General features: G+C 39.3%; 1 protein-coding gene across 3 annotated transcripts in view; it reads right to left on the reverse strand.

Moving 5' to 3' along the window:
* The window catches only part of AKAP9 (A-kinase anchoring protein 9), a 177,508-nt gene that overhangs the window by 69,938 nt on the left and 90,862 nt on the right, over positions 1-16,708 (reverse strand). For 2 of the 3 annotated variants that reach the window (XM_043967276.1, XM_043967275.1), the window contains 5 exons: positions 13,979-14,203; positions 12,670-12,810; positions 12,109-12,206; positions 9,617-9,822; positions 6,640-6,866 (listed from right to left, as the gene is read on the reverse strand). In XM_043967276.1, the coding sequence (XP_043823211.1) occupies positions 6,640-6,866; positions 9,617-9,822; positions 12,109-12,206; positions 12,670-12,810; positions 13,979-14,203 (897 nt within the window). Of the gene's footprint in view, positions 1-6,639; positions 6,867-9,616; positions 9,823-11,104; positions 11,201-12,108; positions 12,207-12,669; positions 12,811-13,978; positions 14,204-16,708 lie in introns of all 3 variants that reach the window. The other variant, XM_043967274.1, reaches the window with a different exon arrangement.

A 16,708-nucleotide genomic window follows, 5' to 3' on the forward strand; every position in this document is an offset into this window, starting at 1 on the left:
AACTGCAAAGCCCTCATTATTTATTAATGTCTCCTCTGGAACTTGCTATTTGTCGATCATAACTATCCTGAATACAGCCAGGAATCAGTAAATCAGCAAAATAGGCCATAAAACAGTCAAATAGATGCTACAAAGGACATACATTAAATAAATTTCATGCAGTTTAAAATCTCAAGAGGGGAGCATGTTTATGCTTACTATATACATAAAAAAATACCATGCTTGGTTATCTGGTTTACAACCCCATAGAATCAATTAATCAATAAGCATTTATTGGGTGACAACTATATACATTGTGCTAAGTGATAGGCCTTCAAATACCAAGAATAAAACAATCCCTGCCCTCAAGTAGCTTACAGAAGCAGAAAACTAAAATGAATATATTTGTATTTGAAGCTTTGTTTCAGGCAGACACAATGCTAATGGCAATTAAAAGTAATAGGCAAACTGAGAAAGCAAGAGAGAATGCTGAGAGATTATGAAAGGTAGATGCAAGAACATGAAAAGTATGGAAGCACCCTCCCTCCATCCTAAGCTACCTTGTATTTCACAAATTTATATTTGTGCTGTGTCTCATATAAGCTCACTGCCAGTAGACACAGTTTTATTCTTTGTACTCATATCTATAGTGCTTTTCGCACAGTGGGCACTTAAGAAGTGCTTGCTGACTGACTGAATTGATGTTCATAACCGTGAATCATCAAAAAAAGCTAAATTCTGTTAGGTACACTCTATTTAAAGAGTAAGGGGTATGTATAAGACACATTCAAAATTTTCATTCAAAATGGCAAACAGTTTTGAAATGGCACTTAAAGGGCTAAAATCCTTAACTGTATTAAGAAATGCAGTGATACAGAATGACCGAGTTCTTGGAGGTTTCACATGGCTGATGTTCTACTATGTGTTTGACTATTACCCTCAACAAATCTTCCAAACCATTTAATTGTTGGGTAAATCCTGGATGCAGTGTCCCAACAAAACTCTTACTACTGCTCAACAGAGTGGGAGGAGTAACTTACATACTTCTTGTTTGCTATAGTTCTATCAGAGTATTATGTTTTTAAAAAGCAAACAATCAAACAATCATTATATTGCTGACTCATTTTCGGGAATAGCCTCCCTTCTGAGAAAACAAAATTATTGACCATTTTTCAGGATGTACGGGTCACGTGACATTTTTCTCAGATGTGGGATTAGGAAAATGCTAAAGACTTTATCAGATAGTGAAAGAAATATTCTGTAGGAGTAAACTGCTCATTCATTAATTCCTCCAGGACCTAAGGGCATCACTTAGAAATTTATCTTCTTTGGTCCTAAACTGCACCCTAAGATTCTAAAAAAACATTTGTGGGTGGAAAACTACTTCTACAGGGAAGTAGCTATCTACAGTTCATTCAATTTGTCAAAGCTTACTGACCAAAAAGGACCACCTTTCAAGGAAGAATGATACTCTATATTAAAAACAAACCCCAAATTTGTTAAAAAGATACTTTTCTGCTAGTGTGAGGGAAGTGCCCTTAAAGGTTCCCTGTATGCTAATTATATAGCCTTCAGTTCTTTGTTTTCAAATAGACTTGACCCTATAATTAGCTAGTCTGGGTAAGATCTAGCAGGACTATATTATAATAGTTAATTATGACATGGAACTGGATGTAAAACAACTATATATAATAAAAGTCATTACTCACCAAGGTGTATATTAATTCTCTACCTTAGTACTCATGTCAGAATCATCGCCTACTTTTCTTCTTAAAATAAAAAGGCCACCCATTAACTCATCCAATGAAAGCAGTGTGTGTGTGTGTGTGTGTATGTATATATATATATATACATATATATATATATATATACACACACACACACACAAACACCCTGGAACAGCACAGAGCTTACACAGGGAATCCCAAAAGTCTTAACACTGATTTAATCTGCTTTCTAAAAAACGTTTTAAGAACCAAGAGAACACTGCACAGAGACAGCAATATTGTTTGATGAAGAACTGTGAATGACTTGACTTTTCTCAACAATAGAATCACTTTCCTGTAGACAGTGGGGTTCTAGTGGGGCCTAAAGGAAGCTCAGGAAGCCAGGAGGCTGGCAGAGGAACTGGGGGGGGGGAGGAGGGAGAGAACTTCAGGCACGAGGGTCAACCAGTGACAATGCCCATCGTCAGGAGGTGAGTGTGTCTTGGTTGAGGAATGGCAAGGGAGAGAAACGTCAATAAACTGCAGAGTACATGGGAAGGGGAAGGAGGTGGCCACGGTGTAAGAAGACCTGAAGGTAGTGGTGGTGGAGGTTATAATAGGTTTTACATACCAAAGAGAGGATCTGATATTTGATCCTGGTGCTGACAAGGAGGCAGAGACCTGGGCTTTAGGAAGATCATTCTGACAGCTAAGTGGAGAGGAGAGAGACTTGTAGCAGGGAGACCAACCAACAATTGGTGCAACAGTCCAGGCATGAGAGTTTGCACTGCGGTAGTGGCAGTGTCAGAGGACAGAAGGGGACATATATAAGAGATGTTACAAAGGTAAAAATTGACAGGCCTTGGCACCCAACTGAATATGGAATGTGAGAGTGAAAAGGTGAGGATGACACCTTGGTTGTAAGCCTAAGTGACTGGGAGGATGATGGTACCCTTGACAGTAAGAAGTAGGGAAGTTAAGAAAAGGAATGAATTTGGAGAGAAAGATGAGTTCAGTTTTAGATACTGTTGAGATTAGGATGTCTATGGGACAGTTAGTTGAGATGTACAACAAGCAGTTAGAACTGAAAGAATGAAGGTCAGAAGAGAGGTTGTAGATGTAGCACAGAGATGATCACAGAATCTATAGGAGCTGATGAGAAGAGAAATGGGTCCAAGACAGAGCCCGGTGGGACCCCACTGGTTAGGAGGTATGACTTGATAAAGATCCAGAAAAGGAGATTGAAAGGGAAGAGTCAGATAGGTAGGGGGAAAGAGAAGAGAATGTCAAGGAGAAGAAGGTGCTCAGTGGTGTCCAAGGCTGCAGAAAGGTCAAGGAGAAGGAGGATTGAGGAAAGGTCACTGCATCTGACAACTTCCACCAACTTTGGAGAGAATAGTTTTGGTTAAATGATGATTGTGGACAGCCAGACTGTAGAGAATTATGGAGAGTGTGTTTGCAGGCATAAGGAAATCCACCAGTAGACAGGGAGAGATTGAAGATAAGTGAGAAAGTGGAGATAATAAGGGGAGAAATCTGTTGGAGAAGATGGGATGGAACAGGAATATTTGTACCTATCAAGGGGTTAGCCTTGGCAAGGAGAAAGGCCACCTGTCTGTGTGAGACAGATGTGGATGAGGAGATAAGTGGCAGAAGGCAGCTGGTGATCATGAGGAAGGCAGAACAGGGAGCTCACAGTGAATGGCCTCAATTCTTTCAGTAAAATAGGAGGCAAGGTTCTGGACCAAGAGCATAGGGAGAGGGGGTATCAAGGGAGAAGAATGGGAATTCACTGTGGTGAATGGGATAGCATGGCAGAGAAGTGTAAAAGAACTGCCTCACAGCAGTAAGGGGCTCAGTTGAAGTGGATCCAGTCCCTATGGTTTCAATGATTTTCTCCAGCTTTGTTCAGCAGCACATGTGTAGAAAAGAAGGCAGTAGATGGTGGAAGTGATAAAAAGCTAAAGCTTTGCAAGGCAAGTCTGGTGATTTGTGAAGGGAGAAGAGAAGAGGACAGTGGAGAGCTGACCTGGCTCACTAGGAAGTCAAGATGGGGAAGGTAGGAGAGTGTAACTTGTACAGGGGTGATGGCCAGGGAAAGAACCAAGGGCATCATGGGACTGGAGGTCATAGGACAGTCAAAGAACAGGACTTGGGGCTGCAAGGGAGAGGTGGATTGAAAGCAGACTGTGATTAGACAAGGGAACATTCGAGTTCATGAACATGGTATTGGTAAATTTGGGGGCAATGGCAAGATCAGGGGTTTGACCCTCAGAAGTAGGAGAGAAGATGGTCATGGGATATGAGTAAATGGAGGAATTGTGAAGTTGGGGTATTTGAGGGAATGTCACTATTTATGTTCAGGTCTCCTACCATGAGGGCAAGAGTAGAGGAGAAAAGACTATGAGCCAGGCACTGAACACATTTGGGAAGAAGGGGAGTATCCTGTATGTTGGTAAAAAACGGCAACTAGAATTCTGATTGGGTGGTATATATGGACTGAGTGAACCTCAAAGGAGGAGAGGTCACCACATGATGGTGGTGGAAAGAGAACCTAGAATGGCGATAGGCAGCAAGGATACTCCCACCTCTCCTCCCTCTGACAGTGAGTCAAGGGAAAATGAGTCCAAGTGTAGCCAGGGAGGCTGTGTCATTAAGAGGGCACCTTCTCTCTATAGAAGGAATGGGAGAGGAAACAATGTAGGATGAAAAGTTTGTTGCCTACGGAGCAGGCATTCCAGAGGGTGTAGTGGGAGAGAGGGTTAGCAGCATGGTGGGACACTGACTTCATCTTTGAAACCACAGTCTACTTAAGCTGCATAAGAAGGCTTACACCCTTAATTGTGCTCATGGTGGCATCTCTCTTCTACAATAACAGGGCTATTATTATAAAGAAATAAGCTCACATACAGCATGGAATAGGGATAGCTTGTCTTCATAGTCTCCAAGCTCCAGTACATATAAGCTCTATACAGTAAGCAAGTTCCCTGCAAAGTGCTTTTAATTATATTCACAGTTTGAGAAGTCTAAATAGGTTCAGTCTAGAAAAAGACCATGAGAGTTCTTCCATTTCCAGGTTTCCTTGTAAATATGAGCTCAGGACCTAATAAAAGAGCATTGCAGAATGGTTCCTGGTTGCTAAGATATGTTACTGAAAAATCAAAGTCAAGGTGAAATATTCTATTGCAAAGAAACCACATCAAAATACATGATGATGGGGGAAAATACCCATTTAAGCTGTTGCTTTAACTACTAAACATATGCATTGAATTCAAGATCACTTTAATTATTGATGTAATTATCTTGGAAGTGCAGTTGAAAAAATAGTTATCAAAACCACCTCTTATCTTCCTGGGAAGTCAAAAGAGATTACTAAATGAACTATGGCTGGGTCATAGTAATATTTGAGAAAATGAGAATCTTTACAATATCTTGATGATGCAATTGAAACATTCAGGTCCAATCACGATACTTCCTATCTAACTTGAACTTTTAGTTTAGTCTTACTATAGACAGCAGATACTCTCCTGGGATACCTAAAAGCTTAATTTAGATGAATAGTGAAAAGATAAATATTATGTTAATGACTCCCATAGGAATATTTGATGGTTTACTTTGTAATCTTTGCACCAAACTGAGTACAACCATTCAGAAAGCTACAGCATTTTGGAAGCTGAAGGAACCTTACTCATAAACTGAGTAGAGACAGTTCTCGCTTTACATAAGGGGACTTGTTCTGCAGACCTCTACATACAACAATTTTTATGTAATGTGAATTTTCCTAAGAGGTGGGGAAAGGAGGGAGGAAGGCAAGAAGAGATCCATGTGTCCATGGAAGGAGGGGGCCGGCACATGGTTCAAGGACACATGGGGGCTGAGGACAGAGAAGTGAGAGCAGGAGGAGGAACACGTGGGGGCCTGGCCAGAACAGACAAAGAATACACGGAAGGCAGATAACATGGAGGTCAGAAATGGACGCAGACAAGAAAGGATGGTTGAGATGTGGTGGCCAGGGACAAAGCATGGAAGGATGGAAGACAGACATGCAGGGGCTAGACGTGGGTGGGTGGGTGGAATGGGGCAAAGGCAAGCCCCCTGGTTTGTCTCTCCAGGCATCTATTCTTCTGCCTTGGAGGTTTGTTTTAAAAAGGCTTTTTTGGGGGGTGGGGGTGGGGGTGGAAGGCCTCAGAGAGCTGAACTGAGGGGCAGGAGAAGAGAGAGTGCACAGTATATACATAGTTAACATATTTGGGTTTTTTTGGAATGCAGACTTCAGAATTCTAACAGAAAGTAAAATGTGCATAATGCAAATTTATTTAAAGCAGGAACTGTCTGCCTATATAATATGCCAGGCAGGTTGGTAGTATATTGTAAATGCATGCCATTTACTGGAGAATTTTTGTTTGTTGGCAAACAGTCTGAAACAACTTATGCTGCTAGTTATTCTGGTCTTATGATTCTACTGGTACAGTGATCTCTTGGATAAAGAAAATCCCTCCACCAACACAGACCAGCACCTTCTCTGCAACTTGCTGCATGAAAGTTCGGTGATTTGCCCCAAGTCACACAGCCAGGATATGTTGGAGAGGGACCTGAACCCCAGTGCTCCTTGGTTCAAGGCCAAGCTCTCTATCACCTACAGCCCATCATTCGGCTTCTTAATTAAGGAGGTAGCTACACAGTCAGTATGCAGCACCGGAGGGCCAGGCTTGGAGCCAGGAAAATCAGAGTTTCTGACACATCGAGACTATGCGACCTTGGACAAGTCTCTTAACCTTGAAGTGCTTTAGGCAATTTCCTAAGACTCTAGGTTAAAAAAAAAGTGTCCATGTGATCTGCATTGAGAGATCTATGAAATCAGAGGTTGGCTCCACAATAAAACAAAAACCCTGTTCAGGATGCCACAAGAACCAACCACGACCTCCATAAGCATTCACCATGTAAGAAGTCTTACCTGGTTACTTGTTTCACTTATGGCTTCCAGAAGCTTTTCAACAGCTGCCTGCAGACGAGAACTAACGTTCAAGACGAGTTCTTCATTTTCAGGGTCTATTTCAGTTCCAGCAAAACCACATCTTAGAAGACGCTGACACAGTTCCATTCTTTCATCAGTTATTTCTGACCATGTGCTAGTGGCATTACTTGGCATGCCACTTCCACAGTAAGAGCCTATGGGTTCTTCTGCAAAAAGAATAATAGATTTTGGTGAAATTAATATTTAGGAATTATAACACATTTTAGAAATGGAACATGACATCTGATTACAAAGTCCATTTGGGAAAATAACTATAGTAATCAGGGGTAGTTGCTGGGTGGCACCCTAGTGCACAGAACACCAGGCCTGGAGCTAGGAAGACTCATCTTTCTGAGATCAAATCTGGCCTCAGACACTTACTAGCTGTGTGACCCTGGGCAAGGCACTTCACACTCTTTGCCTCAGTTTCCTCATCTGTAAAATGAGCTGGAATGGATGGCAAACCACTCCAGTAGCTTTGCCCAGAAAACTCCAGATGGGGTCATAAAGAGTGGGACATGACTAAAAAACAACTGGACGTAACAGAGTAATTGTATGGGTACGTACCTTTCACAACTGTAATCTCATCAAACAAATTAGGATATACATTTAACAATCAAATTTATATCTGATTGGCTTTTTGGCCATATAAGAAATGCAACATTATTTTGCCACTCAACAATTCACAAACAAAAAGGTAAAAGAGATAGCAATAAAAGTTTTGTGGAAAACAATGTCTAGATTACTTGGGATCTTTGATGTTTCTCTTCTTCTTGGTTTTGAATGTTTTCCTGGGTGTGTGTGCGTGTGTGTGTGTGTATATATATATATATATATATATATATATTTTTTTTTTTAAATCATTTAAACTTGGACACATTTTTAACTTGCTGGTTTGTTAAAGGTTCAGTCAGTATAACTAAACTGTAACTAAAATAGTTTCTAATATAACTACTTTTAATTCATCTACATTATTCCTGTTTCCTGAGTAATGTAAGTTGACTACATGTATTCAAAGTTAATAAACCATGAGTGTGCCTTCCATAAAGGAAAATTAAAGTACAAGGTACCTATTGCTGTCGTTGAATATGACTGCCATTTGTGAGAATATGTTATATAACATTTATGATGAGCTGAAATATGGGAGGTAGTTGTGGTTCACTGGGAAAAAACAAGAAGAAAATATCTATTTAATCCCTTTTCCTCATGACAGCCCTTCACAATCTTGACAGGGAACATGACATAGTAAAGTCAGGAAGATCTGGGTTCAAATCCTTCCATTTACTGGCTGAGTGATCACAAGTAGGTCCCCTTGCCTCTCTAAACCTTTTAAATATGTGTGCACCCAAAGGCTTGGTCTTGGGTCTTTTTCTCTTCTCTTTCTCCACTCTTTGTGACTTCATCCACTCACATCAGTTTAATGTTTTTCTCCATGCTGATGACTTTTTGGGACCAGCAGAAACATTCTGTTGTTGCCCTGACTGGGAAAACTTCTTAGACATTTTCAGAACTGCAGAGGATCAGAACCTATTTCCAAGGACTGTAATTCCTGCATTCACATGGCCCAGTTTGAACACCAGGGCTCACACTCAGGTTGGTCTCAGACCAAAGTGTAAGATCACACTTTTCTAGGATCTTTAGAAATTGAAAAACTTATCCAAACGTCATGCAACCAGAACTCAGTGTTCTTTCTGCTACAACATGGCTCCTCCTTGAAAGGTAGTTACGTTGTTTGGAAACCAAAATTAGATTTTGCCCATGGGAGGAAAATAATTCTACTACTGACCATACCTAGTATAATTCTGGAGTGGATCTGCCTTTCCCTGGATTCTCTGATACCTCAGCAAAGTAAATCTAGATAAAGATTCAGTGATGTCCCAGTGGCCCTAAATCTCTCTTTGCATGAAGTCCAATAGGTTATTGTTGTGAGGTTGCAAACATTAACAAATCCATTATTTTTTTAAAGAGCAATAGGTCAGCACACACACTAACAAGTCAAGTAAAAAGACAGTTGAGGAGGTGTTTCATTAATTCAACTAGCAACCTAAGAAAATGTCTTATTTAAAACTCAATTATCAGGGGCAGCTAGGTGGTGCAGTGGATAGAGCACCGGCCCTGGAGTCAGGAGGACCTGAGTTCAAATCCGGCCTCAGACACTTAACACTTATTAGCTGTGTGACCCTGGGCAAGTCACTTAACCCCAATTGCCTCACAAAAAAAAAAAAAAAGAAAGAAAGAAAAAAACCCCTCAATTATCAAAACAATCTGGTACTAAGAAACAGAGTGGTGGATCAGTGGAATAGATTAGGTACATAATACATTGTAATAAATGACCATAATAATATAGTATATGAGAAACCCAAAGATCCAAGCTTTTAGGACAAAAACTTATTTTTTCACAAAAACTCATTATTTGGCACAGTCCCCTCTCCTCTTACATATCCCTCCTGCCTTTTAACAGTATCTTAGATTTATGTGGTGATTGTTTTCCAAGAACCCTGAGACCTTAATAAAGCCTATTTTTTATTCAAATTTTAATCTCCTTACAACTTCTGAAATGAAGAAGCATTTCAGGAGGATGCTGATGGTACGTGTGTATACTGGGCAAGGAGGTGGATTCTTCTGTCCTTGGTTGAGAATTTGGCCACAGAAACTTTTCTTGCTTAGGTGCCCTGCTGACCTTCCAGGAGGTGTGTGGTTGGAGGCAGCCTCCCAGAGCAGCCCTTTGAGCATGCGTAAGCACTAACTGAGACACTGTGAAGAATGTGTTTAGAAGAACAGCTTCTCACATTAGTTTGGGAACTTCTTGTGGTGGCAGATGCTTTGACAGGGAAGACTTTGCACTGCCTCTCACCTGGAAGCTACTTAACAGATGTTTACCAATGAAAATGACTTCAAGATTTTAGAAAGCCAGTACCTTCTATGTCTTCCTCACGGATGCAGGACTTCACTGTTCCTTCTGACTCTGACTTCCAAACAATGTTGGCTGATGACTGGACTTTATTAGATCGATCCAAAATACCAAGAACATGACGGCCAATTGTTTCTTCAACAGCTGCTATTGTCTTTACGACTTCTAACAGGATCTTCAGGAGTCTGTTATTAGCTTTCTGGAGTGCATATCTATACATGTAAACAAAGATAAATTAATTAAATTATTTTACTCTATTTGTCATGAACCTTATCATGTACATAAAGTGCAATAAATATGCATAAGGAAATACCCATTCATTTTTAGAATATAACCTAGCATGTAGCCATTTCTCTTAGATCTACAAAACTCTCATCTATAGTGAAGTCTTTTGACATTTACATTTTAACTGATTCTTTTAACCAAATGATTTTGGTCAATTAATAATATTTCAAGATGCATAAAAATTTGCATTTTGCTGAAATGAAACAGATGAAATGACTTGATCTCTTAGGTCTGAAAGCTTACAAAGACAATGACCTTAAGAGCACCCATTGAAAAAACGGGCTCCCCCTCTAAAAACCCCTCTAACACTCTTTCTGGGCTTCTCTAGGGGGTGACAGTTCAGATTTTGAAATACTAAAAACTCTGGCTTTGCAGAAGCTGGATTAAGATGGTTAGAAGTGAGTGTGAGTGTGAGTGTGTGTGTGTGTGTGTGTGTGTGTGTGATGGGACAATTACCATGAACTGAAGATAGGGCCTTATCAATAAACACAAAGTATATTTGATCTCTTTATAAGAGCTTCCCTAAATGCAATGAATGATATGGAACTTAACTGATAAAATTCTTTAATAGCCAAAAACTGACTTCTTCTAACAGGTGAGTTAAATAAAGACACTCTAGTATCTATCCTTACATTTTGTTTATATTTCTATATGCACACCTCTTTAGATTAACTGATGGGCTTTCTTGGTGGACAGTATATCAAGTATTTTTTCCCCATAACTTTATACTGTATGAGTCGACTAACAAGTCACAGCATGTGAAATGTTAGGCACATGGCATTTTCTGAATGATAAATGAGAAAATTTTCCTTTAGTTTCTGTTAAATGAATGGTGGCCATGCTATCTGCATATGTAAATCACATTCTCTGATTGGATACATGCCTAAACATTGAAAAATTAAAATCAAGACCACTTAAATAAGAAACTTCATTTGGTTTTTCTTAATTTTTCTAAACTTCTTTACTATCAACACAGCAAGGGTAAATTTCACCCATCAGAAAAATTACCTATTTCAAAAGGATCCTAAAGAATAAACAAAAGCAACTGCCTAATGTATAATTAGAAAAATAAACAACATTCCTCAAAACTACTCATTACCCAAATTCCTACAAATAGCAAACATTTAGTAACCAAAACTACTGATTACAGAATGAATATAAAATAAATCATCTTATTTTATATTGCCATGGAAACTCTAGTTTTCATACACTGTTTTTCTTGTCTGAGCTCCACACTGATTGTGCGCCATACTGAGGATCCAATGGGGGAGCCAAAATCTGAGGGGCCAAATCCCTCCATGAAAGCTGAGGAAAGGGATTAAGAGGATACAAGAGGGTAGGCAATTGTGGGAGTTGGAAAGGGAGGACATGAAGTTAGTAGACATTAATTTTAGTTTAAAGTCGCATAATTTATATCCATTTGAATAACAGTAGATTTAAAATGTAATTTAAAGTGTTTTAATAACACATAAACGTGTGTTTTATATTTTGTACTAATAGCACAGATGTCTGTAATAACTAATTTACAATATTTATGTCAATAGGTGAAAGAAGAAACGTTCTTGACATTTGGCTATTTATTTTTTGACATACTGCTACATGAATCAAACATTTTTGTTCGCTGTGCAGTGAACTGAAAGAAACAAAGCTCAAGTAAGAATTACATGATGTTTTGACTATGATTAAGCCAGAAAAGAAACGTTCTGTGATACGTCTCTGGGTGTGATGAGATAACTCATAACCGCAACTGGATTCTTGTGGTAGTGGAACAGTATAAAGTGGTGAAGTTGGACAAGAGGAATTCCAAGTTATCAGAGAGCCAACAAAGGGAGAGTTTTAGGATCACAGATTTTGAGCTCGAAAAGACCTTCAAAGCAATATGGTCCAAGTCCTAAATTGTTCAAATGAGGAAATGGAAACTGAGTCTCTTGCCCAAGGTCACAAAGGAAGCTAGTGCCAGAAGCAGGTTCTCTGACTCCAAATCTAGGATTCTGTAAGGCCTCTGGTAATTTTCTGTTATTTAATGCAACCTGTAGAAAACCTGGCATTCTTCAAACATATTGAGAGTTTTGTTGCATTAAGGGCACATTGCTTTTTAGACAAAATCTAAAAGATTAGCAAGATGATCGTGCTATCACTAAGCAGTTTAATGTAAACAAAATAATAGTTGAAAAATAAAGCAAACTACGAAACTACAAACACATCTTCTATACCTTTCTTTAGAGAGAATGTCAGAAGACACAGTTTGAGGTTTTGCTTCCAATTCTTCTTGAAAGATTTGTTCTTCAACTTCTTGGTTCTCACTTTCATCCTGTGTAAGTTTTTGTAAAGGCAGGGAGGATAAAAGAGACAGAAGTCCGATCATTTTGGAAATGGCATGTCATTCTTCCGCTTGGTTACAAAGTGAAACCAAAATGTTTATGTGCAAATTAGATGCTATTTGAAATAATATTTAACTAGACTTTATCAAGAGATTAGTATTATCAAGAGATGACAAAACACTAAAATATGTAAATGAAAAACGATCATGGATGCAACACACACACACTCCAATAAAGAGGGTCACAAGGCTCCTGGGTCCCCAGGGGACTGTGACTCTAGCAACGTGGCCATTGATGTTCATCTGACGTGGCATGCAAGGCACCTGGGCTCCTTTGACCTCGTATTTAAGCCAGCGTGAGGAAGCAGAACCCAAAGCCTGAAGAGGACGAACAAAAGCTCATGCCTAGCCAGGGCGCTGCAGCCAGGCTGGCCCAAGTCCACGTCCACGCTACCTGTGTCTGCGTACAGCTGCTGCGCAGCTCACAACACAGCTTCTCTCTTCCAGCTAATGATCGCTGCTTTAGGGCTTCCAGCTCCTCTAAAAGCACCCTCTCTCTTTCTGTAACCAGGTTTTCATTATCTATTGAGGCACTCTAAATAAGAGAAAAGGTCATGAGAGAATATTGTTTGCGAAAGGAGGGGAGGAAAGAAATCAGGAATATTAAAGCAGATGTCCCATCATTTAACCCAGTGCCTAGCACACACTAGGCACTTAATAAATGTTTCTTGATTGAATGATTGATGTCTTTTAACCCCTAGAACTAGCAGACCTGGGTAATTCCATTCCACTTCTAGGGGTTAAAAGTATTCATAGCTTTCAATGCAAAATTTTCAGACTTTTAAAAAAATGTTAGTTTCACCTAAATATTTAGGACTTGAATAAACCTTTCAGATATTTTTAAGATTAATTTTGCATTGAAAAACCAGAAATTAAAATTCACTAAATGCAATGGAGACAAACTGATTTATCAGGTATAATATTTAAATGTTATATTCCATACCCCCCCAAGATACTTCAATCATTACATTTGACAAAATATTTAAACTATTTTCTGGTCATTTCATGTCATTTTTTTTTAAAGCATAGAAATCTAAATTCAAGGAGTTTGGGACTCCTTTCCCACACAGATTACTGATAATTGAAGACTGTTTTGGTCTATCATGTTTTCTCCATTGATTTTGTGAGTATGCTTTTCCATACAGAAATTTGTAAGAACCCAGCTCCCAAATTCCAAGCAAAGTACTTAAATTTTGAATCAGGAAAGGATTAGAAATATGACATAAATTTGTGTTTCTAGAATCAAAATGAGATTTTCCCCCAGAAAGAGTTCTGGAAACATGTCACCTTTGAGAGAATCTACTGGTAATTAGTCAGATTAGAGCAGGAAAGAAGTCTATCTCTTTGGTGCCCAGTGGAACCTATGCACATGGAGACTGGCAAAACAAAATGAAGCCATATGCAGATTATATCACTCCAGGATAGATGAAAAACAAAAGGGGCAAAACCAATCTTTGGATCACCAAGTCAGTGATGAAAGTGGCCTATAAACATGATGAAAGAACCAAATCCTATGCTAGGATATACCAGTAGACTTCCAAGAGAGGTAATAGAAAGCCTCTCTGTAAGACCTAACACAATGAGATCTTCTCCTTCAACAGTTTATTAGAGACTTGGAAAAAAAAAAACAAACCCGATACATCCTGAAGAATATGCATCTAGATAGAAATACTTCTCCTTTAACATGAACAAAGGACAATTACCTGGGCTAATTCCCTGTGCAGCCTCTTGATCTCTTCCTGCAGCTGCTCTTGGTCTTCCCGCTGTCTCTCCATTTGGCGCATGTGAGCTTGTTTCAACAACTCTGTGGCCTGCTGGTGCTCCTGGTACTGCCGCACTAACTCCTGCCTCAGATCTTCCAACTGCTCTTCGTGTACCATCAATTGCCTAGAAGTGTCTGTGTTTGATGCCAAAATCTCATCCTGGAGCTATAACATTTAACATTAGTTTGCAATTGTAATTTATTTCAGAATGTATTGAAAATTTGTAGGCACTCACATATTTTAACGAATACAAAACCATTCCAATTCTATATCCTCTAAACTTCCTCTAAAGATATATTCAAACAAAACATACTTTTATGTGCAAAGAAAAACAAAGAGGCACGCTGTAATAATAATAATAATAATAATACTCCCAAGTTAATATGAAGCAATTAGCTTAATCGGTCTAAATTATTTTCAAAGCAGTGTAGTTAGCTATCTAGTCTTAGAGGAGGAAGATGAGAACCTTCCCCAAGTTGATTAATTCCCATTTGTCTTCTAAAGAGCCTGTTTGTATACAGTTGTTTGCATGCTGTCTCTCCATTAGACTATGACCTTCTTGAGAGCAGGGACTATCTTTTGTATTTCTTTGTATACTCAGAGCTTTGCAAAGTACCTGGTACATAGTAGGTGCTTATAAATGTTTACTGAGCAACTGACTAGAGAATTTATCTCTCAAGATCCCTCTTGGGCAAGTTAGTCAATAACTCTGTTATCCCTTTTGATGTATTTTGGGAATAATATAAAATAAGTTATTTCTAATGGGCTTCTAGAAGCCAGGGACTATCATTTAAACTCATAGTGTACCGTGAATAACACTGTATTATGCATAGGCAACATTATATTATATGTATGAAGGTAACTTGGTAATACAGCACCAACAAGGAAGCTTCTCTATCAGTCTGAGAGAGGTAATAAGGGCCTGAATTAGGCGGGTGGCCCTATGGAGTGTAAGGGGCTAAAATTCTAGTTAGTCTGTCTAAAATATCTAATGAGTGGTCACCAATAAATTATAAGCTTTAGCAAGAGTTTAGACTTTTAAGCGTTTATTAAGGAGAATAAGAATTTGGTGAAAAGAAAGAGAAAGGCCTAGATTCATCTATCTATTAAAGGGAGAGCGCATTTCTAGCTCCAGTATCCACCAGCGCCTTGAGGAAAGAGAGCGAGAGCCAGCCTCGCCCCCTCTTCCTCCCAAAGAAAAGCTGTATGGCCTTGCCCTCAGAGGCCTTCTCCTCATGGTGGAGCTTTCCTACAGTAAGTCTCCAGCAGGTGGCGTCATTCCAATCGTTACAGGAGAGAGGGGGACAGATGAGGGAATGTGGCAGTAAAACTGACAAGTCTTGGCAAGTGACAGGAAATAGAGAATGCAGGTAGAGAGGGAAAAGCTGAGCTGGGTGATTGGAAATAGGTGGTATCCTCAACAGAAAGGGGGAAATTTGGAGGAGGGGCAGGTTTAGGAGGAAGATAACGAATTCTGTTTTGGACAAACTTCCCTGTACTATTAACTGTTTCTAAGACCCCCAAATCCATCTTCTGACACCAAATATTCCTGAGAAGGCTGGCGTGTATTCTTTATCTTTAGGTTAGGTGTCAGTACCTCTATGAAACCTTCCCTTGTTCCTCTACTTGCCAGTGTTCTCTCCTTCCCCACATTTTCCTCGAGTACTTCATAAACTGACTTCACTGTCTATTACTCCTTAATTTGCATTACGTTTATCTGTGTACATGTTGTACTCTGCTATTAGAATAGAAGCTCATTGATGGCAAGAATTGTTTCATTTTTGTGTTTGTGTTCCCAGGACCTACCCCAGTGTCTTGCTTAATAAATGTTTGCTGAATAAAATTTAACAGTCAATATAGGAGTGAATTGTTGAGTATAATATAGGAGTGGATTATCGAGTTCAAAATTGAAGCATAAGTTTGTAATTATCTAAGAATTGTCTAGAATGCTATTTATGCTTTAAAGTAAGAATGTTACTAGAAGCTTGGTATAAAAATGAACAGAATTAACCTTTTTTAATTGGAAGTATACTTTTTTGTGTGTCTGTATGGGGGGGGGGCAATGAGGGTTAAATGACTTGCCCAGGGTCACAGAGCTAGTAAGTGTCAAGTGTCTGAGGCCAGATTTGAACCCAGGGCTGGTACTTTATCCACTGTGTCACCTAGCTGCCCTGGAAGTGTACTTTTAAATGTGGTTAACAAGAAGGTCGTGGAAGTGTGCTGAACACAATGGCATGATTGGACTACCTTGACAAAGTAGGCTGTGGAAACTGATGTAGTACCAGGCTATTAGTCTGACATTTCTGGGGTCATTAAACAATGGTACATTCTTTTATATGTCCCTCCCTATAAAAAGAACAGGTTTTCTCAGGAGGAAAATGACCAGCTTTCCTGTGGCAGTAATTTAAACTTATAAACAATTATGATGGAATTTCCTAGTGAACACTTGTCTTTTCCCCAGTTACACTGATCATTTAAATACAGCTCTGAATCCTTAAGAAATGGATGATGAAGGGCCATGACCACTAAGGTGGAATTTCACCTCATTACCAATACCATACCCCTTCTCTGTCACTCTGATTATTACCTCTGCTTTTTTTCCTCCTCACCTTCTCTCCACCCTTATTCTTTCATCCTTTTGGGGGGAAGGCGATCTGCTCTTTCCTGACT

The sequence above is a fragment of the Dromiciops gliroides genome, chromosome 5, assembly GCF_019393635.1.
Source record: "Dromiciops gliroides isolate mDroGli1 chromosome 5, mDroGli1.pri, whole genome shotgun sequence".
Classification (NCBI taxonomy): domain Eukaryota; kingdom Metazoa; phylum Chordata; class Mammalia; order Microbiotheria; family Microbiotheriidae; genus Dromiciops; species Dromiciops gliroides.